This window comes from Prunus dulcis, chromosome 6, assembly GCF_902201215.1.
Source record: "Prunus dulcis chromosome 6, ALMONDv2, whole genome shotgun sequence".
Taxonomy (NCBI): domain Eukaryota; kingdom Viridiplantae; phylum Streptophyta; class Magnoliopsida; order Rosales; family Rosaceae; genus Prunus; species Prunus dulcis.
In genome coordinates, this window is record NC_047655.1 from 10066622 (window position 1) to 10078397 (window position 11776).

The following is an 11776-nucleotide window of genomic DNA, read 5'->3' on the forward strand; positions in this document are numbered from 1 at the left end:
CGAAAACGAATGTGCTTCGTTCGCCCATGTAAAACTGGATCTTTTGAAACTGAAATTGCTGAGTTATTATCACAAAACAAACTTGTGGGACCTTTTTGCTCATGCTTAAGACTTTCCAAAATTCCTCGTAACCACAAAATTTGACATCCTGCATATGACATCCTGCATAAGAAGCAGCAATGTATTTCGCTTCCGTTGTAGAGAGAGCCACAATAGGTTGCTTCTTAGAACTCCAAGAAAAAACACCACTTCCAAGATTAAAAACGTAACCAGAAGTACTTTTGCAATCATCAACACTTCCTGCCAAGTCACTATCAGTATAACCAACAAGATTAATAGGAATATTTGCTTAATAGAAAATACCATAATCAACGGTCCCTTTGACATATCGCAAAATTCTCTTTGTAGCCTCCCAAGGATTGGAATATGGCTTTTCCATAAATCTGCTCACCAAACTTACTGAAAACATGATGTCTAGCCTTGTGGCAATCAAATACATCAGATTTCCAACCAAACTTCAAAACATTGTAGAGTTCACAAGTTTTCCTTCACCATCTTTGCTCAATTTTAAGCCTGTAGTTGATATTGGATTTGCGTTCTCCAATATTGGATTTGCATTCTCCATTCGAAACTTCTTCAAAACTTCCTTCGCATAATTCTCTTGCAAAATGAAAATTCCTTTTTTGGACTGGTGAACTTCTATACCAAGAAAATGATGCAGTTCTCCTAAATCTGTCATCTCAAATTCTCTCATCATGGAGAGCTTGAACTCATTCAACATATCAAGATTATTTCCGGTAAAAATCAAATCATCAACATAAAGACTTACAATCATGAATTTTCCTTGTGAATTGTTTTTAATATAGAGAGTATTGTTGATGCTCAAAATGGCCCGGCCAATATTGAGTCTAACTTAGTGATTAGATGTGCTGGGTCTTCAGCAGGGAAGAGGGCTGAGGCCCTTGGTGAAGTAGGTTGGTGAGAAACCTGCAGAAGATAAAGTGGGAGAAGCAATCGTTAAGCTTCGGACACCGGTGTAGTGCCGGCCGAAGGCTCTCCGATGCCTAAGTCAGTTACGGGTAGTAATTCTGGCAGAGTAACAGTAAAAGTGGGAGAATAGTTCTGCTTTTTACCTGGGTACTGTTCCCTATTTATAGGGAAGTGAAAGTGGGAGCTTTGCACAAAGTTCCAATGTGGGACTTTGTGCAAGCCGTTGTGGTGGCGACACGTGTCCTGGAGATTAAGTTTGGCAGCTGGGAGCTTCGGCAGGTGTCTGGCACCTCGGAAGTGTGTCTTCCTTCGGCACAGGAGAAGGCGTGGCTGCCTTGGTGCTAGTCGCTTTGATGCTGGGTCTGCTCGGTTCATTATGGTATAAATAGTAGTCCCCCAAGTTCGCGGTCGAGAAGTAACTTCTGGGTTTTGGAACTTGTGAGTTTTTGTAATTGTAACCGAGCATTCCAGCTTCGTTGGGAGTCGTAGGGCACTCCCTAGTCCCCCAAGTTGGCAAGCTAGGAGTTGCGTCAACACAAGGTAGCTGGGTATCTGCATACTTGGGCATTTTGCAGATAGGATGGGAGCTGGGTCCGTAGGGGAGCCAGACCTTCGAGGGAGCCGGGTCCTTTGAAAATTTTGGAGAGAAACCAATTCTTCCGTGGCCCTGCCGTTCGGCAAGGGTTTAGCTTTCTCTTTTTTTTTTCTTTTTTTTTTTTGGGTGCTCAGGAGCTAGGCCTTCGAGGGAGCCGGGCCATTCGAAAGTGTAAGACTCCAAAATTTCTCCATGGCCCTTGCCGTTCGGCAAGGCTCTAGCTCCATTTTTTTTTTTTTTTGAATAGCCGGGCCATTTTGAGAGAGATTGAAGGCTTTCTTGGATTGGGCCTTCGGCAAGTAAGAAGGGCTTGAGGTGGGCTTCGGCAGGTAGGGTTTTGGAGGAAGGGAGTAAAAATTGGGGATTAGTCAATATGCCGTTCCGCAGGTTCCATTCGGCAGTCTGGGAATAGAACAAAGTTCCATTCGGCACCCTAAACCCAAAAGCTACTTCGGCAAGTCTAGGCAAAGCTACCTCGGCAAGGTTACTTCGGCAAGCCTTGGCAAAGCCTCGGGGTGTCCAAGGAAGTGCTGGCGGCACGGCAGCTGCGTTGTTGAGCTGCCGTTCGGCAAGGGACTTCGGAAATGCTAGGCTAGGCGAACAAGACAACAGCACAGATTATAGCCTTCGGCAAGGCAAGGGTGGAGAGTTTGATTTGGAAGACCCTTGCCGTCCGGCAAGAGTGATTCTCGTGGGCTTAGCTATTTTGGCTTCGGCAAGGGGAGCTGGGCAGTTGGTGCAAGATTGGATATTGTTCCAAATATTTCGAGTGGCTAACAATTGCCGTTCGGCAGGTCTTGGCCATGGCATGTGTTTCGAAGGGTGCTATGGCAGTTTGCTTCGGCTGGGCAGCTGGTGCAAGATTGGATATTGTTCCAAAAATTCCGAGTGGCTAGCCCTTGCCGTTCGGCAAGTCTTGGCCACGGCATGTGTTTCGAAGGGTGCTAGGGCAGTTTGCTTCGACTGAGCAGGTTGCTTCGGCTGGGGAGCACGGCCTCGGCAGCTGCCGTTGTCCTTCGGCAATTGTTGGAGCTGGCTGAGTGGGCTTCACGAGCTGGGTGTGGAGTGGTTTGGGCCGAACACAAGGCAGGTGAGCCCCTTATTTTTTTTGATGCCCGGGCCTTACCGTTCGGCATGTCGAGCCATGATATATGTTGTGAAATGTATTTGGGTGCCTTGATCAAATTTGGGCTTAGCCTTAAACAAATTAGAACCCTAGCCTTGTAATAGGATTGGGCTTATGAATTAGGCTAGCACACTTACAAATCGCCCTAGCCTTGTAAATCGCCCCTAAATTTCCCTAAATTTTTGTTTTTGTTTGTGTATTTTGAAAATTGAATTTCAAATGGTGTGTAGGTACAAGGGATTTAGGAGGGAAGATGAAAGGGTGCTAGGGTTTGCTCGTGAATCGAGGCATGGTACCCTTAGTTGGCTATTTAATAGAAACTTGGGGTGGTGAAGGCACCACACTTGAGTTGAGTTGGGAAAAATTGTGAGAATTTGAAGGAGAGGAGGGGATTTCCAGCGAGAAGTTTGTGGTGGTGCTTGTGGCTGAGGTGATTTCCGGCGATCCTTTCGTTGTGCTACGAACAAGGTTAGACCTTATTTCGCTTGAACTTTTGAATTGAAATGTCTTATTTTGCATGAACATGTCGAAGGCTAGGAAGAACACATTGAACATGAGCATGAACATCATGAACACGTTGAACATATGTATGAACATGTAGAATTCTTGCCTGGCATGAAGATTTGGCAAATTTCTGTTGTTGTGGTTCGATCCTCTCTGCATGTGCACTAGTTCCTTTTCCTTGTTTTTGCATATTGTAGATGTCTGAAAGTTCTGATAGAGAAAGTCCTGACCCCCCTGCCTTTGGTGGGGATGATACTGAGAGTGAAGAGCCCAGCCAATATATATGTTCTGAAGATGAGAGTTCAGAGACAGAGGGTCTGGTAGAAGGCACTATAGAAAGTAGGATGATAGGGCCTGGGGGTGAGAGGGGTGAGCCATCCGAAGACTCTGGGTCAGCTGCATATAGGGAGATGCAGAGAAATTATATAGAGTTAGAGGCTATAGCAAACCGGGTTCTAGCCTTGCCTCAAACGCAAGAGGTGGGTTCGAGCAACCAGGCATCACCATCAGGGTCTGTGGGTATAGCCGTGGCTTCGGTTTCAGAGGGTTTGGACATTCGGGTCGGTGTCCCGTTGCCGAGGCGGAATACGCTTACAGAAGCGAAATTGGCCCAGCTGCGGACAGATTTTTGTGTGCCAGCCTATGTGGGCTTGAGGTTACCCACTGAGGCTGATGTAGTCAGATATCCCTCGGATGGCTCCGTGATGATTTTTACAGATATGTATCGGCACGGCTTCAGACTACCCTTTCATCCGTGGGTGCAGATGATGTTGGCCAAGTTGGGGTATGCACCGGGGCAGTATAATCCCAACTTTTGGATTCTTCTTCATGGGGTGTATATTGCTTGGTGGTTGGCTGGGTTAGGGGAGCCAACGTTTGAGCAGTTCATGTACCTGTACTCCATTTCGAAGCAGCAGGGGAATTTTGGCTGGGTACAGGCCAATTGCCGAAAGGCTAAGGAGAGGGGCTATTTTATTGGACACAAGCCCACAACGCAAAAGTCCTGGAGGAACAGGTGGTGCATGGCTTATGGGGACTGGGAGAGTCCACCAGGGAAGAGCGTTGTCCAGCACATTCCTACCCACTTCCAGTCTATAGGTCCTTGGCCCCATCCCTTAAGATTGTCTAATGCTTGATTGTGTTGTTTTGGCTCCTATTTTTGGTTCTGTACTTTGTCTGTGCCAGTGTAAATGGCTAAGTAGTTTCTAACTCTTGATGCAGGTTCAGTGAAGTGGGGCCCTATCTCCAAGGAGCAAGAAGACGAGGTTGAGTGGGTGAGGGCGCAGCTATCAGAGACTGAGCGTGAGTGCGGGAACTTAGTCACGCAGAAGAATTTGTTTGAGTCCGGACTGCTGCAAGGAAGTAAGTACCTGGGTTGTCTTTTTGGTTGTGTGCTGAGCCTTTGTGAGTTTGACTAATATAATTGTTTTGTTTGTTTTGACAGTGGCTGGCATCATAAGGGGGAGCACGAAAGTGGCCGTAGATATTGATGAGGCCGAGATGCAGAAGCGGCTGAGGGAGTCTCGGGCCAAGAAAGCTGAGAAGAGTGCTGGAAAACGACCCAGAGATGATGATGAGGGTCGGGTTGCGGACGTGCTGGGCAAGAGGAAAGCCTTAGAGGAGGCGCATCAGCATGTGATGGGGTCGGGGCCGAGACTTCCGCCCTTTGATCTGCAGGCACCGCCGAAGCTACCCTTCGGCATGGAGGATGTGTTTGCTGAAGGGGTAGAGAAGGTAGACTTCGGCAGGCTACGCCAGCAGAAGAAGGAAGTCAACCTGGCTATGCACCGGCAGGAGGTGCCTTTGGTGAACGTCTTCCTGGAAGGCGTGAAGAGCGACCCTGAGGCTCTGGCGAGGACTCCAGCCTCTTCCTTCATAGACCGGGCCCAAAAGACGATCCTCACCTCTGCCTATGTAAGTGTTTAGGCCCTTGTTGTGTGTATTTGTGTTGGATTATTCTTGTATGGATTGACTAACATGGTTTTGTTTTGCAGGCCTTTGGCGAGATGTACGTCAGCATGGCCAAGGCTGACAAGGAGATCCAGAGGCTGAAGAGGCGGGATGAGCTGGCCAAGAGCAAAATGGCGGAGGCGCAGGAGGCCATCCGAGAGAAGAACGCCTTGCTGGTGCAAAAGGCGGCCCTGGCCAAGGAGGTGGAGGAGCTGAAGAGATCGAAGGCCGAGGAGGTGGCTGCTGCCCGAGTCGAGGCGATCGAGTCCTTCCGATCCTCAGAGGAGCTGAAGAGCTATATCATGGACCGACTGGTTGATGAGCAGCTTCGCTGGGAAGATAGGTTGGTTAGGTTCAACCCCTCGGTGGAGATTAACTTTGACACCAGTGGCGAGCCTCCTGCACAGACCCCTCCTGCTGATGCTAGCGCCCCAACACCTGAGGCAGAGCCGGCTACTGAGGATGCCCCTTCGACCGAGTCTTGAAGGCGTTGCCTTCGTGATGTATTATAGTTATTTTGTACTCTAGCTATTTTGTTTTAACATTTTGCCTTGCATGGAGCAAGGTTGTTTTTATTTTGGTTATGTATGAACATTTGTCTTTGCCTGGAGCAAGGGTGTTTTCATTTATGATATGAGACTTAGTTTGATATCAATTGTGTTAGTAAAAATGATAACAATGTGAGTGCATGAGAATGAGCCGGAGTCAGGCATTTCATTGAAATAAATGCCGAAAGGCAGAAGGTACAAGTGGTCTAGGGTCTAGATACCTTACTTCTACCTTACAGTAAATAATCAAGACCAAAGTATTGTCCTAGGGTCTAGATATGTTTACTTGTAGTAGTACTTGAGGTGGTCAGCGTTCCACGGGTGAGGCAGCGTCTTGCCTGTGGAATCGCGAAGCTGATAAGTGCCGGGGCGGCAGATTTTGATAATCTCATAAGGACCTTCCCATGTAGGGCCGAGGGTACCTTCGTTGGGATTTTTGGTAGCCAAGGAAACCTTGCGCATGACCCAGTCCCCCATTTTGAAAGCACGGGGCTTGACTCGGAGTCGTAGTATTTGGCGATGCGTTGTTTGTACGCGACATTGCGCATGCTCGATTGGTCCCGGAGCTCGTCAATGAAGTCGAGGTTGAGTGCCAACTGCTCGTCATTGGCCGTGGCGTCGTAAGTGGACGTTCGGTATGTGGGCTGGCCAATCTCTACCGGAGCCACGGCCTCGGTTCCAAATGATAGGGAGAATGGCGTTTCACCCGTGGATGTGCGGAAGGTGGTGCGGTAGGACCAGAGTACTTCCGGGAGTAGTTCTGGCCAGCAGCCCTTGGCTTTGTCAAGTTTTGTCTTGAGGGTCTTCTTGATAATTTTGTTCACGGCTTCGACCTGGCCATTGGACTGAGGATGGGCTGGGGAGGCGAAGCATAGACGAATCTTGAGGTTGGAACAAAATTGTTTGAATTTGGCATTGTCAAATTGCCGGCCATTGTCGGTGACGATGGAGTTGGGGATGCCGAAGCGACATACAATGTTTTGCCACACAAAAGATTCGATGCGAGCCGCAGTGATAGTGGCCAGGGCCTCGGCCTCAGCCCACTTGGTGAAGTAGTCTACGGCCACAACTGCATATTTGACTTGGCCCTTGCCCTCTGGCATGGGTCCAATGAGATCCAGTCCCCATTGGGCAAATGGCCAAGGGCTGACCATGGCGGTCAACGGTTCAGCCGGGAGTTGTGGGATGTTGGCAAATCGCTGACACTTGTCGCATTTCTGGGTGAAGGCCTGGGCGTCAGTGTGGAGTGAAGGCCAGAAGTATCCTTGGCGGATTGCCTTATGGGCCAGCGAGCGTGCGCCCGAGTGGTTACCGCAGATGCCTTCATGGATTTCTCGGAGGACATAGTGACCCTCCTCTGGAGTCAGGCATCGGAGGTAAGGAAGGCTGAAGCCCCGCTTATATAAGGAGCCGTTAATGATCAGGTAACGGGCAGAGCGATGGCGAACGCGTCGTGCCTCGGCTGGGTTAGCCGGTAGTGTTTGGTTCTGCAAGAACTGGAGGATGGGGTCCATCCATGTAGGGCTGTGATCAATAGTGCAGATGAGTGGGGCTTGTGTGCTGGGCTGGGCCAAAAACTCGATGTGGATGTGGCGACCCATTCCTTGCTCCAAGGCTGAGCCAACCTGGCTAGTGCATCGGCATGGCTATTCTCTGAGCGCGGCACTTGCTTGATAGAGTGGGCGTGGAAGGTTGCCAGCAAGTGCCGAGCGTGCTGGAGGTAAGCCGTCATAGAGGCATCCTTGGCCGTGAAGTCCTGGTTGACCTGGTGGACCACGAGTTGTGAATCGCTGAAGATCTGAATTTGCCTGGCGTCCATCTCTTTGGCTAGGCGAAGGCCAGCTAAGAGTGCTTCATATTCGGCCTCATTGTTGGAGGCTTGGAATTTGAAGCGGAGGGCGTACTCGAGGGCAACCTTGTCTGGGGAGACGAGAACGAGGCCGGCCCCACACCCCTGGGCATTAGAAGAGCCATCCACGAATAAGGTCCACAGGGGCTGGGTTAGGTCGAGAGTGTTTTTGGTGGGGGTTTGGTCCTGGCTCAGAGAGGGATTGGGTTCGGTTATGAGCTGGGTAGCTGCAGAAGCTTGGGGCTCCGTGAATTCAGATAAGAAGTCAGCAACGGCCTGCCCCCTCATAGCCGGGCGGGGTTTGTAATGAATATCAAACTCGCCAAGTTCAATGGCCCATTTAACCAGTCTCCCAGAAGTTTCTGGCTTCTGCAACACCTGTCGGAGCGGTTGGTTGGTTAAGACATGGATGGTGTGAGCTTGGAAATATGGTCGGAGGCGTCTAGCCGAGACGACCAGGGCGAACGCCAATTTTTCGATGTCTGGGTATCGAACTTCGGCATCTTGCAATGCCTTACTAACATAATGCACTGGGTGCTCCGCGTTGTCCTTCGATCGAATGAGCACAGAGCTAAGAGCCGAAGCTGAGACGGAGAGATAAATCACGAGGATGTCTCCGTGCTCAGGGGTTGATAATAAAGGGGCCCGGCCCATATATTCCTTGAGCTCGTTGAAAGCCGTGTCGCATTCAGTAGTCCAGGTGATGTTTCGTTTCGTGCCCTTAAGGGCCTTGAAGAATGGGGCACAACGGTCAGTGGCTTTGGAGATAAATCGGGTTAGGGCCGCCACACGCCCTGTAAGGCTTTGGATATCCTTGACTGTCTTAGGTATTGTCATATCTAAGATGGCCTGGATGCACATTTGGTCATGGTTTTGCCCAAAGGGGTTGATGGCTACGATGTTGTTCGCTCTCCAGGCGCCGGACCTTTTCAAAGAGAAGCCTCATAGCTGGGTCGGCATGAGGAAGAGTTTCAGGTGCCAAAGGCCTAGGGGCGGGGTAAATAGGGGCTGGGGAATGTTCCCAATCTTCCAGCGTCTCAGTGTGGTAAGTTGGCCAGGTCTCTAAGTTATAGAATTCCCTACTATCCGAGTCCCCGACACCTTCTCTGTTGGGTACGCGAACGGGGCCTGGCGAAGGGCCCAGGTGCGTCACCCGCGGGTCCTGGAGGTTGACAGGGATAGGGATCGATTCCGGCTGACGGTCCGAGATGCGATCCCTGCAATCTTGGTAGATCCTGACTGGCTCATGGGGCCGGTCCTTCGGTGGGGGAACGCAAAGGAGTCGTGACTGGGTTAGCTCCGGATGAAGGTGGTCTTTACCCTTGCGTAGCCTAGATTGGGCCGGGGCGTTGTGGCTGGAATGTGCTGGCTGGTTCGGCTGAGTATGCCCAACGTTCTGGGTGAGGTCTTGTTGGGCGTCCTGGGCGCGAGTCCTCTCTTGGTTCCGCTTTAGAGCATGATAGTCGTGCTCTAGCTCAGCATTCCTGCAATGAAGATGCTCGTACTTCTCCGACATCTTGGTAATACTGTCGCGGAGGCGCTCCACTTCTGCGTGGAGAGTGGCATCTCCCGGAGATTTCCTTCGGGAAGTACCCTCGCGGGGGGGTATGGTGCTGGGTATCGCGGCTATCCTCGGTCGGCATAGCAGAGTGTGGGGTGGAGAAGAGGCGACGGGGCCTGATGGGTGAAGGAGCCAGCTGAGCTGATAGAGAAAGAGGGGATTCAAGTGTCGAATTCCCACAGACGGCGCCAAACTGTTGATGCTCAAAATGGCGCGGCCAATATTGAGTCCAACTTAGTGATTAGATGTGCTGGGTCTTCAATAGGGAAGAGGGTTGAGGCCTTTGGTGAAGTAGGTTGGTGAGAAACCTGCAGAAGATAAAGTGGGAGAAGCAATCGTTAAGCTTCGGACACCGGTGTGGTGCCGGCCGAAGGCTCTCCGATGCCTAAGTCAGTTACAGGTAGTAATTCTGGCAGAGTAACAGTAAAAGTGGGAGAATAGTTCTGCTTTTTACCTGGGTACTGTTCCCTATTTATAGGGAAGTGAAAGTGGGAGCTTTGCACAAAGTTCCAATGTGGGACTTTGTGCAAAGCCGTTGTGGTGGCGACACGTGTCCTGGAGATTAGGTTTGGCAGCTGGGAGCTTCGGCAGGTGTCTGGCACCTCGGAAGTGTGTCTTCCTTCGGCACAGGAGAAGGCGTGGCTGCCTTGGTGCTAGTCGCTTTCATGCTGGGTCTGCTCGGTTCATTATGGTATAAACAAGTATGCTCATACAGACATTTTTGAAAACCATTCTTCTCAAAATATGAATTGATGCGGCTGTACCAAGCTCTAGGTGACTGTTTAAGACCATATAAGGCCTTTCTCAACTTGAAAACTTTCTTCTCTTCTCCTCTCTTTACATATCCAGGTGGTTGCTCCAATTAAACTTCTTCATTAAGAACACCATTCAAAAACGCAGACTTCACAACCATTTGAAACACCTTCCAATTATTTTGTGCTACAAGAGAAATGATTAAACGAACGGTGTCAAGCCTAGAAACAGGAGCAAATACCTCAGTAAATCTTCTCCTTCTTTTTGTTTGTATCCCTTCTCCACAGGCTTCGCTTTGTATTTATTTATGGACCCATCTGGATTCATCTTTGTTTTGTACACCCATTTCACACCAATAGGATCCTTGTGCTGTGGTAAATCTGTGAGCTCCCATGTATCATTTTTTTTCAATGGATTTTATTTCTTCATCCATAGCTCTCTTCCATTTTTCTTCTTTGGATGCATCATCAAAAGAAATTGGGTCTTCTCCTGCAAAAAAAGCAAAATATACGGCTTCATTCGGCAAATCTACATGCCGAGCAGATTCATAAATTTCTTCTAAACTTCTCATCTTTATCGGAGTTTGGGAAGGGCCTTCACTGCCATTTGTTGCTGGTCTTGGACAACTTTGGGAAGAGTCATTGGTGGAGTAACAATAATCATCACTATCATCTTGAAGAGTTGATGCTGCACCATGATCATAAAAAAACAGAGTATTCATCAAATCGAACATCTTGACTCACCAAGAATTTCTTTGTCTTTGGATTGTATAGCTTGTAGGCTTTGCTTCTTTCACTATATCCAACAAAAATGCATTTCTCTGACTTGTCATCAAGCTTATTCCTCACCGCATTTGGAAAATGAGCATAGGCAACACTTCCAAAAATTCTCAAATGATGAACACTTGGTTTTGTTCCATACCATGCCTCATGAGGTGTGCAATCATTCAAAGCTTTGTTGGTGATCGATTGATCAAATAAACTGCACATGCCATGGCTTCAACCCACAATTTTTTCTACAAAATTTTCTTCTTCAACATGCTTCTTACCATCTCCATGATAGTTCGGTTTTTCCTTTCGCTCACTATTTTGTTGCGGTGTGTAACGAGTTGTCAACTAATGCATTATTCCATGATTTCTGCAATATTTTTCAAATACATTGGAGAGATATTCTCTTCCACGGTCTGTCCTCAAAGTTTTAATTGGAAAACCCACAAATTTCTCAACCTCAGCCTTGAAATCTTTGAAAGCTTGAAATGCCTCAGATTTTTTTTAAGGAAATAAACCCAAACTTTTCTTGAGAAATCATCAATAAATGAGATAAAATACTTGTTACCTCCATGAGATGTTACCGACATTGGACCACATAAATCAGAATGAACAAGTTCTAGCGGTTTCTTTGCTCGCCATGAGGAATGTGCAGGGAATGAATTCCTATGCTACTTGCCTAGTTGGCATTCTTCACAAACATCATCTATGTGATCAATTTGAGGCACCCCATCTACCATCTCTTTACTTGAGAACAACTTTAGACTTGCATAGTTTAGATGCCCATATCTATCATTCCAAAGCTTGGAAATTCCCTTCTCAATACCAACAAAACAAGACAAATTTGTTGTCTGAAGTCTGAGTGGAAACAAATTATTTGCAGCAACACCTATCTTTGCAACAATCTGATTTTTCTTTGACAAAAAACAAGTGTTGTCATGCAAGTTAATATCAAATCCTTTCTTCAAAAGGTGACCCATACTTAGCAAATTACTGTTTAAACCAGGAGCATAATAAACTTCAACCATCTTCTCAATTTTTCCAGATTTGGATTTAAAAGAGACTTCACCTACTCCTCTAATTTTATAGGCTCTGGCATCACCAATTGTTACTTGTCCATGATCAATTTCAGA

At 48.1% G+C, this 11776-nt stretch overlaps 2 protein-coding genes across 2 annotated transcripts; one reads left to right on the plus strand and one right to left on the minus strand.

The window, feature by feature from the left end:
• Positions 1–4273: 4273 nt before the first annotated feature.
• LOC117632253 lies at positions 4274–5664 on the plus strand. The gene is made up of 3 exons (XM_034365691.1): positions 4274–4577; positions 4660–5129; positions 5210–5664. Coding segments are annotated over exons 1-3 (912 nt in total). The 5' UTR covers positions 4274–4576; the 3' UTR covers positions 5651–5664.
• A 321-nt stretch (positions 5665–5985) lies between these two features.
• Positions 5986–8399, minus strand: LOC117630253. Its single transcript, XM_034362998.1, has 2 exons — positions 7339–8399; positions 5986–7237 (listed from the first exon to the last, which is right to left on the minus strand). Exons 1-2 carry the CDS (start codon positions 8397–8399, stop codon positions 5986–5988), a joined length of 2313 nt encoding a protein of 770 aa, XP_034218889.1.
• Positions 8400–11776: the final 3377 nt, after the last annotated feature.

What these genes read in the sequence shown, in the direction of transcription:
- LOC117632253 (XM_034365691.1), top strand. An exon ending in CGATCCTCACCTCTGCCTAT is followed by an intron (nt 5,130 to 5,209) that starts GTAAGTGTTTAG and finishes TTTGTTTTGCAG; the next exon opens with GCCTTTGGCGAGATGTACGT.
- LOC117630253 (XM_034362998.1), bottom strand. Translation starts at nt 8,399, where the DNA reads ATGACAATACCTAAGACAGTCAAGGATATCCAAAGCCTTACAGGGCGT. An exon ending in CATGCCGATGCACTAGCCAG is followed by an intron (nt 7,238 to 7,338) that starts GTTGGCTCAGCC and finishes TATTGATCACAG; the next exon opens with CCCTACATGGATGGACCCCA.